The 17,395-nt window shown below is 42.2% G+C and overlaps 1 protein-coding gene across 3 annotated transcripts in view; it reads right to left on the bottom strand.

Annotated features, from left to right (window-relative positions):
* Window positions 1-17,395, bottom strand: part of SPATA13 (spermatogenesis associated 13) — a 57,765-nt gene that overhangs the window by 13,694 nt on the left and 26,676 nt on the right. For all 3 annotated transcript variants that reach the window (XM_069013412.1, XM_069013402.1, XM_069013416.1), the window contains 5 exons: window positions 15,910-16,272; window positions 12,591-12,735; window positions 3,858-3,994; window positions 3,108-3,287; window positions 1,870-2,055 (listed from right to left, as the gene is read on the bottom strand). In XM_069013412.1, coding sequence (XP_068869513.1) covers window positions 1,870-2,055; window positions 3,108-3,287; window positions 3,858-3,994; window positions 12,591-12,735; window positions 15,910-16,272 — 1,011 coding nt within the window. The remainder of the gene's footprint in view (window positions 1-1,869; window positions 2,056-3,107; window positions 3,288-3,857; window positions 3,995-12,590; window positions 12,736-15,909; window positions 16,273-17,395) is intronic.

Below are 17,395 nucleotides of genomic sequence, written 5' to 3'. Positions count from 1 at the left end.
ATGGATTCTTGGGGTCCAGCTCCTGTCTCCAGGTACCCCAAATGAACCAGGGAACCTCCCGAGTGTAAAGCCCACTCACAGCTCCCTGTTATGAATACAATGCAGGGACTGAACCTCCAGGAATAGCTGCTGTGCTCACAGTCTCACAGCAGTCATGGCACCAGGGTTCAGGGAGTGCAAAGGTTAACTGATGTGATAGGGGCTATCTGCCAGGCTCCTCAATTTGGCTGATGTCAAGCAGGCCTCCCCTGAACAGCTCTTGGAGCAGACAGCTGAAATAGCCTTGCTGTTGCTCTGGTGAGGTTCGCCAGGAAGCAACACTGACTATTGCTGGCACTGTTATGAATATTCCTGTCTCCTCCACAGCCATCTGCTCTGAGAGCTGTGCAGTGGCTACACTGCAAGCCAGCTACTGCACTTCCTACTGTACCAACAAGGAAAGCTAATTCCTGTGCGGCTCCTGTAATGTGGACTGCAGACACTTCTTGAATGTAAAACATGTTTTATGGTTTATACTCCAGCTTCATGATCCTGGCTACAATCAGCCTTAGTGATTCATTCTAGGGCTGAGCTTGCAAATTTGGATTACTATCTGTGTAGCTTTTCTGGCTTAGTCTTAACTTGAGTGTATTTTCAGCCTTAGTCCTACTTGGCACCACCCTACAGATTCACTCCGAGGACAGCAGACCATCTCTATCCTGTATGTTGCACATGGCACATTGCTTCTCTTCTTGGAAAATGTGTGCTTGCTCTCTTATACTAAACTCAGAGGTCTGCCAGATTTTAAAAAAGAGATATAGAATATATGTATTAGAAAAAATTGATTAATTAATATCTGTCTAAGTCTTAACAGGTCAGTAAAATAGGAGAGTCATGTCCTAGAGCTCAGCTAACCATGGGAGCAACATAGCTGAGCGTACAAATTCTTCCCTGATCTTTCATGCACACAATCAATCTTACTAGCTTAAGTAAATAATGAATAGAAATGACAAAATTTACATTTAATGTTTTAAAATAAGCCAATTAGTAACCAATTTTTTTACCTAAAAATGAAAGGAAAAATAAAATTCAAAACCCACTGTTGCCCTGTCTACTTTGCTGTACATGAAATAATCTAATGGTAAGTGGTGGACAGAATGACAAATACAAGGACAGACTTAGCAAACCAAGGGTACAAAGAATATTTTTGTAGGTTGCTTAGCACCATTCCAGATGCAAACCACAAAGACAAATCAAATACAGGTCAAATGGATCACAACCTACGTCAAAAGAGGCAAACTTCAGTGAAAAGTATTAAGAAGCTTCCTGCCCAAGTGTGAGCCTCTAACAAATATTGAGAAAAAAAGCAGAAAATCACCCCCATTTTACAGTTCAAACAAGCAAGGTAGATCTAAAACACCTTTAGATTTCTTCATAGCTTCTAAGCATCCAGTAAAAATCTCCTCACTCAAAAAAACAGGAAAAAAAAACCACTCAGCAAATACTCTTTCCAAGTTACTCAAGTTACTTCCAAGAGGTTTTATCACTGAACTGTAAATTATTTTATTACAGTTACTCGAAGTTTTCTATATAAAGCGGTAAAAATCTCTAAATAAACTGGACTTCCTTCTCTCATTTATAATGGAAATAGCAGTCAGAGAGGCACTTTTTCGCTGTCAAAAATGGAAGTTTTTTTAAAAGAAAGGAAGCAATGGCTCATGGCAGTCATCAGAGAGGAAAGCCGTAAGAGGAAACAAGAAGGATCTGACTGACAGCCTCAGAAGCGCAATTGGGAGTATTTTGATGTGAGAAACCACTGTGGGTCTCAACTTATATGGAATGATTTGTTCCCGTTAGGTCAGCAGAACGTCCTCAGGTTAAAGCATGTACCTCACAGATGTCCTTGAGATGCTTGATATAGACTCGTTCTGTTTTCATAATTTCCTGTATAACGTTGGTTCTCATCTGATCCCTGTTTTCAGCTATTTTCTGGCGATGCTTGCTAATATCTGAATCTTGTTCTTCGTCCTGGATATTACTACAATTTTCTGGCACTTCTTCCTGATTAACTCGCAGCTGCAGCCAGAATAAACAAAGCAATTAGAGTGAAGCAGAAAGTTTTACAATATGTGGTAAAACCCTTACAAACTTCTTATACTTAAGGGAAGAGTGAATACAGAAATGTTCCCATTCTCACCTTATAGAGGGGGTTTCACAACAGGATTTATCTCATTGTACTCACTGCACATTCAAATAAAGTGTTGAGATTTCTGTCTGGTTAAATACATGGCTTTCTACTCACAATATTTGAGAGAGACCGTGTTGTGCTGTCCATGTGCTTTTCAGAGTTAAGCTTACTTCTGACCCTTACTAACACTTGATGTGTTTGGCCAAGTTAGCATAGGGGTAAAACTTACAAAAGTAGACACTCAACCACTTTTAAAGTTTCCCGCTACCTCGTCTGTATGATGTGGATAGCAGCACCTCGTTTTTTAACTTCTGACTGCCCATGTTGTCTAGAGATCTAGGAAAGGGAAAGAGAGGAACCACTGCTGCACTTTGTGTACACAGTACTTCATGCAGTGTGGCCCAAGCTTCACTACAGGTTCTCAAAAGATAGTTCAAATTACTTTCTAAAACATACTTCAATTTTATACCATCTGAGAGTTATACTGTCATTAATCTGGGTGAGCTCTGACTGCGGAGTTCAGACTGCGAACCAGATTTCTACACTATGTCATTGATAATAAATTAAGCCCTATTTTACCAAGAAATCCCTGCAGCATAGCTCTCCCCAATCCCTTAGGAGAACTGTTGTGTCCTCTCTGTATACACTGATGACTTCTGGTTGAGTTTGCTGCTCTTGTAATCTCTGCTTGAGAAATTCCTTCGGTTACGAAGGGACCAAACAAAGGAAGAAGACAGAGTAGAAGTTGTCAGAGGAGCTAAGGGATCTCAGGGTGTGATTCTCTACTGCTTTTTTCCTTGTAAACTCATTAGGGGTTATACTGCTGATGTTCAGCTATAAACATGCTGAGGATCAGGTATAAAATGTAATGCCATGATAACGTGCACTCTGCTAGGAATCTTGCAATGGTGCAAAAGCAGGAAACAAAAGAGTTACTCACCCTGACAAAGCTAGCTGGAAACCAGGCTTCCTTGTCCTCATTTCTTCCCCACCACCAGTCTTTGTTGGAAGCTTCTAGAACTCTAATGACATCTCCAGCTTTGAAGCCCAGCTCTTGATCGTCCATAGTGACATGGTCCCAGAGAGCCTCTGCATAGACGACGGTGCCATCGCTTATCAGCTGAGATAGGAAGAAAATGAGATTGTGAAGGACAGAAGATAAACCAGGAAGTGTTTATAAGCAACAGAGATCAAAATAGCTCACTAGAGTGCCTGCTACTCCCGCTGTTACAGGATAAAACTAAAATTTAAGATTTTCAGAAATTCATGCATGTACTCATTAGTGAAAACAATTAGAATCCTGCTCCAGAGCAGTTACAGAGGGTAACAGTTACAGTCTGTGATGGTTTAAAACCCAGGGGGAAAACTAAACCCACTCAAGCAGCTCCCTTTCCCCCACTCCCTTCCTATAGTGGAGGAAACACTAGGAGACGTTTTAAGATGGGATCACAATTTACTGAAAAACTGCAATAACCACGACAATGTTAATAAAAGAGCGTACAAAAGGAAGTTTTACCCACAAGAACAAACTGAACAAACAAAACTGCTTCCCAAAGAAACTAGCTACTGCAATTGAATTTTTTATGACCATGAGATCTCAGACCTGTAGAAAACATCCCTCCACATCCCCCATCCCTGTCCCTGCCCTCCCTATCCCATCATTCCAGCAACGCAAAGCCCCGGACATTACCTCATTAATTGCTAGCTGTTCTCCTCCAGGCTGCAGGTACCTGGGAGCAGCTTGGCAGAGCTCCTCGTAGCTGTAATCTTCCTCACTGCCATTGTCATCCACTAAGGCTGAAGATTCAGTCACACCATCTGCAGCAACTAAAACAAAAGTGCAACAGCTGTTTGCTTCATCATTTTTATGATTCAAAGAAAAACAACAATGCAAGAGGAATTGCTGAGAAATTGCCTTTGTTGTCACGAATAAAACAATAGCAGCAGAAGTGGAGGGCAGCATAGCACTCAGGAAAACCACCTTTGTGTCATTAAGTATGTTTTACTCTTCTTCAGAATTTTCTCATTTAGCACCTGATAAAACTGAGAAACTTTTGTATGCAAAAAAACCAGAACTACAACAATGCCTTACTTATTTTTTACCAGAGGAAACCTCAAATGACCTGTATCAGAAGGGAGGGCCCTGAGGCCATTTCCCAGGTGGCAGATGAGAAAGCCTCAGCAGCCCCCAGCAGTCAGTGAGGACACTGTCACCCCCAGGCAGGGTGCCCTCACACGGTCACATCCCCTGCGGGAACATAAAGACCCAGTGGTTCCGTGCCCAACCACCCACGAGAGGGGTGGGCAGCCCGTGTGCAGCCCCAGCTCTGGGCTGGCTGCTGCCACCTCTCCCATGCACTGGGGAGGCTCTGGCAGCAGCAAGGCTCAAGGGGACAGGGAGTCCAGACTGGGCACAGTGAAATGGCCTTACAAAAAACCTGTTCTAATTGTCCCAAATGACAAAAATGTCTTGGTTTGACAACTGTACATCTTCTGGCCAAAGAGGCAGCTTTGTATAGAAAGAGAGGCCAGGACTAAAACGGGCTTCATCTTATTACACAGCCACATAAGCCAGGAGAAACAGTTACTGTATAAAACTGCAAAACCCATTTGGGGTACACCACTGGGTGACAGATCCATTTGGCAATCACCTCCACACTGGCAGAGGAAGAGAACTAGGGGCTGACCTCAGGAACAAGTCTGACTGCCTGACTGACACCCACACTGCTCAGTGCTGGACCCTGTCCACATGGGTTTGCCCGTAATGTTCGAACCATCCGGGATCAAGAAGCATTCATGACCAGTGGCCCCGTGCCTGAGTGCACTCTCTGGTCCTTGTTAATTTATTCCTGAAGATTTATTCCTATGGCAAGCCCAAGCTGTGAACTAGAGAGTCTGAAGATCATACAATGCTCAAAAAGGCATTAAAAATAAAATTCAAAATAGGCTGCTAGCACTGAACTCCTCTGCTTAAGTTTAGTGTGATCCAGCTAAGCTGCCACATAGTCAACAAAGCAGCTCTTATTCCTGAGTGCCTGGGAAGGGACCTTTAAGCAGAATTATTGAACCTGCCAATTCCAACAAGCAGCAAGGCTGAGCAGCAGGACCCTGACGCTGCCTCTTCTCTACTCTGCTTCAAACCTGGGTACTGCCTGTCTGCTGAGCTCTGGGCTCCGGATGGGTAAGAGTCACAACAGGAGAACTCCTGGCTTTACTCCATGCACCCACTGCCACCAGGCAATCTGCTGCCATCTGCTATTTACCTTATAGGGAGAAATACTGCAATCTCCTCCTCAGGGCATGCATACCATCACTAGCATCTTCACTCATCTGAGCATTAATTTGCCAGAGAGATCAAAGCAGATCACCACACACACTCACTAAAAAACTTGCAAGATTTTTCTTTCCATTAAAAATGGAAAAATATGGCATAATCTTGATACAATAGAACATGGCTATTTGACCATTCTGTTCTACTCCCTAGCATTTTAAATATACATTCACACTAAGGGTATAATCTGCCTAAGAAGGGAGGATGCAGAACCCCTTTTTAAAAAATCAATATTTTTTTTCCCCTACAAACTCATTAATCTGAGCACTAATAAACTTTTTAAATACATCTTGCGAAACTTACTGAAAATGCTTTATTTAAAAAATCTGCCAATAAATATTTCATTAAATCAATTTTTATCTTATAAAGCAACATCCAAAAAATTAATCCCAGTGATCCTTTATACATTTCCACTGTACTATCCGTACTGCCTGTGGGGTTGTTCCAGTAATAATGGCACATCAAAATTACCTAATTCATATGGCTCCAGGCAAAAAATAACTACCATTTTGGGACAGAAAGCTGTTTGTTACTCTGTACCAAATCAACAAGCTTACACTGACTTTGTAAGGTAGAATCAAATGAAATCGGTCACTTGCATTCTGCATCTTTTCCTCTACTGTATACAGACAGAAATACCAGAGGGAGGGGTGTGCTCTCTCGGTTGCACCAACGGGATGCAAAAAACTTAAAAGACAGCCTGGGACTGATGCAGACCTCCCAGCAGCCTTTCACCAGTACTGCAAGTTCCCATGGATGACACAGAGTAAGTGTCATCAGAGTCAGGCTTCCACCATTTATCAGTTCAATCAGAAAACACCATGAAAAAAGCAAGAACGAGCATGTTCTACTCACACGTACCCATCTGAAGGCTCTCCAGACTCCAAAAACGTGCCATTGCCCCCCTGGCTACCATGCTGCCGTCAGACCTCTAACAGGTGATGATGCTCAGTCCTACAGGGCTGGTGGAGGATCACAGAAGGCTCTGAGCTACCCACAGCTCGGAGGAACAGCCTGTTCACTGCCTTCAGCTCCCGGCGGTGCCTCCGAGGCCGAGCCCGGCTGGGAACTGCCAGCGGCGCACTCAGCCGCTCAGCCTGGCTGCCGCGAGCTCCTGGCTCTCTGACATCATGGGGTGCCCTTAGGGAGGAAGTTCCAGAAAAGAAACAAAAACCTAGCTGCCTGGCCCTGGCCGTGCTGAGCCTGTAGCCGCCCAGACCGTTCCCACAGAGCCTGAACATCATGAACAGAGCAAGCCAGGGAGTGCATTTGTTTTTCATTAAAGCAGCTAAATGCGATTTCAATCTATATTCAAATGACTGCAATCCAGAGGGAGAGACTATTTGGATGGGAGTTCCTTTTATTACAACACTGTTCAGAGTATCGGTCTATCTTTGTCATACTCTACCAGCTAAAATTCCAGTAGAATTAAACAATTAAGGTATTTTTTGCACAATTTCTCTTGCTTCACAGGCAAATGCTGTATCATTATTTAGGACACAAGCAGCACAAGTGTTAAGGCTGCAGCAGACTGCTCCCAGGAAAAGAGGGGAGGAGGGAGATATTTTCTCACTGAAACTACAAACTTAATCCAGCTGCTCCACGAAATAGGGAATGAAGCAGCAAAGCACTCAAACCATCCATCTTTCTCTGGGTCTGACCCAACCAGAGCACAACCTCATTCATTCACCATGGCCCAGCATTCGCCACCCTTGCATCTGTCCTCCCACAGTGAAGCTGGATCAATCCAGGCACTGGAAGCAAAGGCAGGAGCTGCTCCCATCAGGAGAGTGCACAGCCTGCTGCAACCTATGTCTGTACACAGCACTATGCTAACAGTTTGGAAAGCCCCATAAACTTTATGGCTTCTTCTTTACCTGCAAACTGTTGTTCATCTGAGCCTGTCCTGTGACTGGGGACTGCCTTCTCCAGGGATGTGTTCACAAAACCCTGGAGGCATTTCTGCACACAGCAACTTCTCAACACCCACTGAAATCACATGGTTTTCTCCAGCGCTGCCTCAGAGAGAGAAGGAAAGGCCAAACATCGCCCTGCAATATTAATGCCATCTTCCTGCAAAAATCCTGTTTGTGCTGCACTGCATGGGAGACTGACAGAAATTAGCTTCTGAATCTCTTAAACTTCCCTATTATTTCTTGCTGTAAGGACTCTAGTTGGATAGCAGAATAAAAACAAGCTACTACAAAAGATCTTCACAGACAGCATTTTTCTTGGCATAAGCCATTAAAAAAAACAAGCCAGCAAACAGAAGTGACACTGATGACACTGAAGTGCTGATGATCCTGGCACCTGCAAGTGAAAACTTCACACTTTTAATCAGCCAGAGCACAAGCTCTTTGCCATGTTAAAACCCTGCCCACCAGGGAAAAACAGTTCAACTGCCAAAGGAAAACCAGATCAAACCCCATACAGCTCTTTCACAAGACACTTTAAAAACAACCTCTGAAAAACAACCCGAAAATCTTTTGGTCTGATTTTTGCAGAAAGGAACAGACTGCGTGCCTTTGCTCAATGACTAACCTAATGCCACTGTGGGATGCTGCTGGGATGGAGGGGGCTCTGCTCTCCCTCCTTTGCATGGGCACATCTGGCAACTGTGCAGCCACAAACTGAACCACCACAAAAGTACTCATTTGGGGTGAGGTGGTGGTGGGTTCATTTCCTTGTAGATCAGCCAGGGACAGAAGGAGGCGCAGGCTGTCTTTTGTAGTGGCAGTTCACAGTGACCTTGTCCAAATGCATGCTGAGCTGGCTTAGCCACTGCACAGGGCACTCTGAAAAGGCTGTGGGTAGCACTTACTAAAATACTAAAATCTACTTTATCTGCCTCAAGAAAATTTAGTTCTAGATACACTCTGGTGTCACAGAACCCTCCATCCTGGGGCAGACCACAGGTCACCCCCATCCACTTCTCTGACAGCAGCCAATAGAGGATGCCCAGGGAGGAACATAAAAATAGACGAGGCATGGGATGGCATTTTTCTGATGTACTTTTCTAGATTCCAGTTATCTGCAGATGAGTCAGATCCCTCCTGGGGCAGAAACTATATCTTTGTGTTTAATGGACTGGATTTTTCAAACCACTTTCGGAATTTTTTTAAACTGCTGGGATGTGAAATATAATGTGTAGCAATTAGTTTTATAGTTTAATTTTATAGAGTGTGAAAACTATCTTTTATTTTGAGCTTGCTCTCTGGTGATTTCATTTGGTGGCCTTTAGTTCTTAAATTATTGGAAACAATAACTATTATCTGTTCATTTTTCCTATGCCAAACAGATTTTTATTCTCCTATTGTCCTTTTTTCCATGTTACAGAGCCCAAGCCACATTAATCACTCCTCCCAGAGACACATACTGACTCTATTTTCTTGTCCTTCTGCTTTTCTCTGTATCATTCCTTGTAAAAAATGCCTTTTGGGATGAAAGGAACAGGGAGATAGCCCCCACACACACCAGTGGCACAACTGGGCCTTCTGTTTTGTTCTCTATTCATTTCCTACGAACTCCTGCCCTTTTATTTACTGTTTTGACTGTTACTAAGTACTGCATTGACTCTTTAAATCTCTGTTAAGATTGCAAGATCTCTTCCTGAATGACAATATCCAGTTCAAAGTCCATTCTTCTGCAAGCACATTAGGCTCTTTTCCTCCTCCACATGCGTTACCTTGCCTTTACCAACACCTGGTGCCAGTGCAGTGCCTCCTGTCTCACTTTTACTACAGTGAATAATTAAGCACACCAGCAAGAATTACCATTTCATTTTATACCTCCCTTCCCACACCGTTCATGCAGACACGGAACACTTGATTCCACTCGTGAGCTCTCTCCTTAAGAAAACCAACCACTCTCCTGAGTCATTCCCGAGCTGTGCTCCACACAGGCCGACTTCCAGTCCCACACAAAAATATGCAAAAAAGATGGGTTAGTTTTTAAGAAAATTGCTTTGCAGTGACAAACTGGCAATCTGTTTAATATCATTTAAAACTTTTAACCCTGTAAGTGCAAGAGTAGCAATGTAAGTCACAAGGGAATTTTCCCTTGTGTTGTCTGATTCTTACTGTTTCCTACAGATTCCCTGTCTTCTAACATGTTTTTCTAAAAATTTACACCTCCACTTTTATCTGCCATTGCTATAAGAAGAAGGCATGCAACATATTAGGCTTTAGCAAGCAGCTAAAATAAGATACCACTGCTTTTCAGTGCTTGGGTTTAGAATTACTTTCTATAATAAAGGGCTTTTGTGCTATCAAATTTCACAGTGCATGAGCAAACAAAAAACTCTCACATGTTCAAAGACAAGGAAATTCCTTGTGATTTAAGAGAAAAAAGGAAAGAGATCAGAATGTGTGACACTAGTCACTTTAAAATTTCTTCTAGAGCTACTTAACAGATCTTTGCAACTGCGTTCAAGCTGTGAAGTCCATGATATTCCCCACTTGCCTTCACAGGTTTGATTTCAGAAGCTTTTCCTGCTCCACTTCTATGTCTATTGTAAGGTCTCATAAAAGTCACATCTAGCATAATCAAGGTTGCTTTGGCTTCATTGTCCTGAAAAGTGGCAGAAATCTTGGTTTGTGTATTTGTCATCCTGATGTTTATGTTTATGAGACCAGTTATTCAAAAGCTAAATACCTGGAAAGATATTGCTCTCAGGCAGTTGTCCTGGTAACTAATACTATTTTGTGTGGTTTCCAAACATGAATTGGAAAGGATAACTAAAAATAGAAAAAGTAATTCCTACTCTGTGATAATAAAAGAGCCTCTTTTTTTCCCAACTATGTTATGGCAGACCTGTTATTCTATGAGTGATTCTTCTGGAAGCATGGACTGAGACACCACATAATCTCAGCCAGAGTCACAGCATTCAATGTCTAATTTATCTCAGTGCCTGATCTGGATCATTACGTGTACTAAGATGCATACAGCAGAACACACTCCAGACATGGGTTTTAAAGTAGTTCCCAATACTTTACTACAATATAAATTAAAAGGAAAATACAAAGGGAGTGTATATAATTGCCCTGGTTAGAGAGAAGAGGGGGTGGAGCTTTTAGCACTGTGTATTCCATACCACCCACATCATCGCTGGAGGCGTGATTTTGGCAGGAAAAGCCAGGCACTGGAAACCAAAGTCTGCCATCTTGCTGGATCTCTGCAGGGAGAAGGTCTTGGGATCAGCCAAGTGGACCCAGCCCCTCTCCACCACTATCGGTCCCTTTCCTCTTCCTTCAAGTTGCAGCTTTAAGACACAGAGTTGAAGGACAGCGACGATGAGTCTGAGACGCCGCTCCCAGGGAACAAAACGCAAGAGAAAGAGGCAGCAGCATGGAGCTGAGCCCAGCCCAGTCACACGGAGCCCAAGCCCCAGAAGGGCCCAAGAAGAGCAGCACCAGTGCTGGAGGTAGCTGTGCGGCATCGAACCAGCAAAGCAGTGGTCTGAGGCGGCAGTGTGGCACAACATAATGATCAAGCTTCCAAGGGGTTTGCTTGTCCTAGTCCTTCATTGTTTTCAGACTGGGGTGGAGGAGAACACTAAGCAGGGGAAGCTCTCCTTGATGTATTGCCTTTGTGTCCCAAATACCTCGTGGCCCAGATGCAGGAACAGTGATCATATCGCCTTTGTCTGGAGACCACACCAGACAGTGTCTTCAGGAAATGTTGGGGTTTTTTTCACAGTGATAAATGCCCTCTTTTTTGGGTAGGGCACCTTGTTTTTGCATACTTTTTGCTGTTAATACTGCTGTTGTCATTATGATTTTAGTAAATTGTTATCTCATAATTTCTCTTTATTGTCCCTCCATTACTGGAAGGGGCAGGCAGAAAGGGAGTGGTTTATTTGGAGTTTAGTTCCCTAAACCAGCTGTCTAAACCAGCACAATAATGTATCTCAGAATCACAGAATATTCTGGGTTGGAAGGGACCCACAAGGATCATCAAGTGCAACCCTTAAGTGAATGGCCCATATGGGGATCAAACCCACACCATTATCCAACCAACTGAGCTCATCTCAGTGGATTAGTCCTTCTCATTGCCATGGTTAGAAATTCTCAAGTCTGCTTCTTGGAGAGCACCTCCTGAAAAAAACTGTCATGTTCTATTCAAGACAGCAGAATTCAGTTTTAACATGTTCTTACATAAATTAATTTGTAGTAAAAGCATTTTTGGCAGAATTTGGACAACACTGCAGCTAAAACTTAGCTAAGAACCATAGAAGCCAAGTACTGATTTGTAAACATACATGTAATTTTAATAAACATTGAAAATACTATTTGTTAAGTTTCCTACTTCAATCACAGGAAGCCTTGATCCAGAAGGTTCAGGGTGAAGGTTCCCAACAGTGCTTTGTTCACTATTAACAGTGAAAGATACAAAGTGAAAATTTTGCTTTTATTTCCAACACTTGTCAGTGTCTGAAGAAACAAAAATGGTGTTAACCCAAGTTCTTCTGGTCCCACCTGTGAAGAAATGTTCCACTACTACTAGACCAGTTAATAGACTACTCCTATTAACTCCCAGACAGCATTGCATGCTAAAGTAAACAATTACAGCAAAATTACACAGGACACATCAGCAAGCCTGTTTAAGGGCAATGCTTCCAAAAAGGCAATTTTTTCCAAGAACCTGTCCCTCATGTACCAGAGCCTTGCTTGGGCTACACTCACCAAGTCGCTTAATTATTTAAGGCTTGCCTATCTAAGTAAAGCTGAATGCGTAGCAAACAGAAAATTAAAAATACATGCGTGGTATGGCTAGGGTTCAGGTATTAACTCAATATTTACTTACTTCCTTCATAATCTATTGTCTTCAGGCAAGTATGTGAACAGAAAGTGGAAGATACAGGACTGTAGGTGGTACAGAACAATAAACCATAGCAATGTCAAACAGCAGACTTGAAAAAAGTTTTACGTGAGGACAGCAGCTACTAATAAGAAACTCACAAAACAAAGCAACTTAGCTGGGTATTACTTTGTCACTGAGTTGGTGTGCACCCTTTTGTGTTCCATACTATATTCTAATTCTTGCTCAGCCTGGCGTGTGACTTTCTGGTCTAAAAACACTTGCTCATCTTACCGTTAGATGTTCTCATCTGCCGCCTCCGTCCCACTCGGTCCAGGCCGATGGGGGTACTTTGTGAGAAGGTGAGTGGCCGGAACCTGGCTGAAACAGCCTTGTACGGGGGCACCTGGTGTGCTGGAACGGGTGGCCGTGTCACAGGCTACCGAGAAAACAGGAAAATCCAGTATTAGTAAAGCTGTCAGCAAGTCCAACTGAGCAAAGCTCAGGTATGAAGTAAGGTTTCTCCAGATAGTCCAGGTAATTACAGGGGCAGTAAAATCCCCTATGTTGAAGTGACATTGCTTAAACACTGCATACCATGTCCACCAGCATCACAGAACAAGTTTTATTACATTACAGGTCTTTGTTACATTAAAAACTCCTTAGCCTTCTGTTGTGGTCAGACATGCTCTATAATTTTCATCTTGTAATACTCTTTTTCGAAGACAATCAGAAGGCAGGAGCACCTCTCCTATGAAGACTGGGCTGAGAGAGCTGGGGTTGTTCAGCCTGGAGAAGAGAAGGCTCCAGGGAGACCTCACTGTGGCCTTTCAATACCCAAAGGGCCTACAAGAGAGCTGGAGAGGGACTTTGTACAACGGCATGTAGCAATAGGACAAGGGGAATAGCTTTGTCTGTAGGAGAGTAAATTTAGATTAATGAAAAGGCTTTCTAGGATGAGGATGGTAAAACACTGGAACAGGATTTTTGCTTTCATCAGTTAAATGTATTGCTTGTCAGTAAAATAAACAAGACAGTATTAACTTTCTAAATGACGCTCTGTTTTGAGTTCCCAGGAGTCTCATAAAAAAGGAGTCTCATAATACTAAGTTTACTGCAACTATATCTCAAAGCCATTTTCTCTGAATAAATCATTCATTTTTTAAATTATGACGGGAGAACCTACCCCTGTTTTATTTGCAAATTGAGTCTGATTTTATGTTGTCCCTGAACAATTCCACATTAGCCAGGCTGAATGATCTTGCATAAGCATTCAATGTTAAACAGCCAGGCCTCAGCACATGAGCTTCAGAGAAACTTGTCTTTAGATCTTCCATTATTGCTCAGTTGTTACTGTTCTTCTATCAAGTAATCTGAAACATCAGGGATGGTTTTTTAATGAACTATCTCTTGACTGTTACGAAACCTATGACAGTATTGTTTGAAAATGTTTTCTCACACCTAAGCTGTCAGATCAAAACAAAATATGGCAAAGAAGGAATTAGCTTCATACTTTTCAAATATTCCCATGGATTTTAGACGCTTTAAAGAAAAAAAACCACCAGTGTGAAGAGCAGTCTTTGACAGCCCTATATAAAATACTTCTGGATCATATATTCCTGCTTCATGAGTCCTTTTTTACATTCCAGCTAAAAGTTTACTTTTTATTATGACTGCCAAAAACCTCAATGTGTATGGAATATGACTTATCTACAACCTCATCTTTAAACCTCATTTCCTAAGTGCCTTATCAGTATACCAGGATCCTTCATGACAAAAAGTCTGATTTGTTGTATCAAATAGCTAATAGAAGTGATGGCAATTACTGTATGCAAATAACTGGCTGAGTAAGCAAAAAAGGCTATTTATTTCTGGGCAACTAAAATTTTCTTACAAGGCTTCAGTCCAAATCCTTTCCCTGGACAGACACAGATGTGCTTTTACTCAGTGGCAGTCCTGGGAAAGCCATAATTTGGCTTAATCATGTGCCCTTGTTGGGAATGCTCCATAGTTTTGGCCTTGACCACAGTGATCCAGCAACATGCTCATTTAACCTCAGCCAAGCCCTCATGGCAGCACTGGAGCATGGAAGAGTCAACTCAAATAGCTGCCTCGACGCATGTTCCTTCACTATTAAACTGATGTGAACAAGGTTTGAAAAGAGATCAATCTGGTTTCAGCACTAAATCAAGGGCCTGGAGAGTGTTTAATCACTTCCACAGTACAGCAAGTTGCCAGTACTTACTATTCCTTGAGATCCATCTATTATTCTTGAGTAAGATGGCCTAGAATTTATAATTATTATTTTCCTCCTTTTTTTTCTCCAATTTAAGAGACAACATTGATTTTAAAATACCTTAATTACATAGGATTTGAAACTAAAGCCTTTGCCTGGGTAAAAGGTTCATTTAGTTCAGCTGGGGTTTTGCATCAAGATGCATTTTTTCATCAGGGATTTATGAAAAAAAAGTGCAAAATACAGTAACAATGTCCATGTTATAAAATGTTTTTCACAGGAAACTTAAAATCCTGCCATTGTTTCAACACTTTGGTACCCTTAAACTTCCCAGCAGGAGATGAAGTGGCATGAGAAAGACTAAGAGGACTTAAATTCAATTAATGACCACTAGAATCAAATTTTTTGAGGATGAAAATACTATTTCTTTTTCCTGTTGTTTTATCAATTTGACAACTGCTTTAGGCAGAGGTCCCCCAGGTTTCATGGAAAGTGGAAAATGCCTGACCAGTGCAGTCTTACAAGAAAGCCGGTGAGCCTGAAGCTCTGCAACCAAGTGCAAGACGGGGCCACGACCACCAACACAACAGTAAGCTCCTCTACACATTGTACTTGCTCAGCACTACCTCCAGGAAGAAAGGAGCAATTTTTACCTTTCAGACGTTTTTAATCTCTCACTCTTTTACTTAAGCCAACAGAGATGGCAAATATAGGTACTACACAAGTACACACAGCTTGCTTATAGGTGTCCAACCTTTGTTTCATCTGATCAATTTAGTAGTACATGAACAGACATCATATTTATATTGTCAGTTTTCTCAAATTCTTAATTTCATTAATTTCTCAATTTATTACCAATTTTCTCAAGCAATGTCTTCATTAGTTGTAAGTATCTTTGCTATGCCAAAACCAAGATTTTAAACACCGTTGTTAATGCCACAGTTTTTGAACAGGCCTGCTTTTGAATAATTTGAAATGATCAATAAATAATGTGTTATTATTGCATTTGATTGTACTCCTCTGTTCCTCAGGCCCAACACCCTGTAAGGAGACTAAACACACAACTGTCTTACACACAAATGAGCCCTTATAGACCAACATGAGACATAATGATCATGCCAAGAAAGAAATCAGGTTAATTTACAATACAGAAAAGATTATCCCAAAGTCAGTATCAGGTTTGTTCCATGCTGTATTTTTTTTAGCAAGAAGACAAAGTAATTAATGACCAGGAAAGCAGTATTCTAAGTACACGACGTCAACTTGACAAAAGGGAAGGAAGAGAAGGAAGCATCCATTCTATTTTCTAGGCTGAAGACAGAGACAGGGAAGTGAAAGGGTCTTTTGCAGTTTGCAGAGCACATCTGTTTATCTTACTTGTGTCAGCAGATTTTCTCTCTCTTCTACTTGATCGTCTCCATAGAAATTGACCCCACCTATTACGGAGATGGGTCTTCTTTTTCCCCCTCTGTGGTAGCCTACAGTATTGCCTTGGATCACAGACCCAACGGATGCCAGTCCTGGCTGATTTTCTCCATCCATGCAGTCTGTCCTCTGAGATTCCACTGCAACTGCATCTTCTGGTATAGAGAAACTTCGGATCGACATTTGGCCATAGTCTGAGAGAGGTCTGGGCCGGGATCTTTTTCCAGAGCCCCATTTCCTGGGTGTGACCTTTTGTGAGTCTGCCTTTTCTTCATCCTGGGATGTGGACCTCTTCCAGTGGTCATCAGAAACAACCTTGTTAAATGTGAACAAGTCAAATAAGCCACAGAATTTTCTGACAGTTAATCATTTGTGAGTTTGTCATATGGCAGGTCAACTTTACATTTCTAAACCAGAATTACCATAAATACAATAAATGCAATTGACAATTCAGGAAGAGATAACTTTGCAAACCACAGACATCATGATGCTTATGATGAATAAGGTAAACACCCAACCATCAGCACCTCTCTGGCAGACAAGACTAATAACACTAAAAGCTCACCTATTACCTCAGCAGTACAGACAGGTCCTATCACAAACACTGAATTAATGGAACAGTATCTTGGAAAGATAGCTCTGTGCTGACAGGACTTGTTCCTATGCACAAGTAGGATGTTACAGGTAACACCAGTAAAAATAACTCAACTGTGGTTTTGGACTTTTTACCAAGGCTTGTAGCAACAGAACAAGGGGCAACAATTTTAAACTGAAATATGGTGGGTTTAGATTAGGTATTATGAAGAAATTCTTGACCATGAGGGTGGTGAGGCACCAGAACAGGTTGCCCAGAGAAGCTGTGGATGCTCCAACCCTGGTATTGTTCAAGGCCACATTGGATGGGGCTCTGGGCAACCTGGTCTAGCCAAGGGTGTCCCTGTCTATGTCTGGTGGGTTGGAACTGGATGATCTCTAAGGTCCCTTCCAAGCCAACCCTTTCTATGATATCTCTCTGTTTCACCTCTGTTCAGTGACGAACAGCAAGGCTGCAGTTTGGCCACTTGCAGATCCATGTAACTGTAAGCTGATACCAGACTGGGCAGTCATACTCCCTCCTACCACTCACTCCCACAATCCCACTTGGTCAGATCTACAGATTCTGCTCCCAGGATTGAATTAGGTGAGCAAGCTCATCCAGTTTGGGAGGGAGAAGCTCACTTCCCATATGCTCAGGGAGGTTAAAGTCATACAGATTATGACTGAAGATATATTATAGCACAAACACAGGAAAAAATGATGGGTTTAGATAGGAAGTTTGGAAAATTAGCATGCTGTTCCTATTTAACAGCACATCTGGCTCACAGAGGTAATGCCTGCAAGTATCATAACTGCACTGATATTACAAGCCTGGAAATAAAATAACCTCAGCTGAAATACT

Source organism: Aphelocoma coerulescens, chromosome 1, assembly GCF_041296385.1.
Source record: "Aphelocoma coerulescens isolate FSJ_1873_10779 chromosome 1, UR_Acoe_1.0, whole genome shotgun sequence".
Classification (NCBI taxonomy): Eukaryota; Metazoa; Chordata; class Aves; order Passeriformes; family Corvidae; genus Aphelocoma; species Aphelocoma coerulescens.
This window is presented reverse-complemented; position numbering and strand designations above follow the sequence as displayed.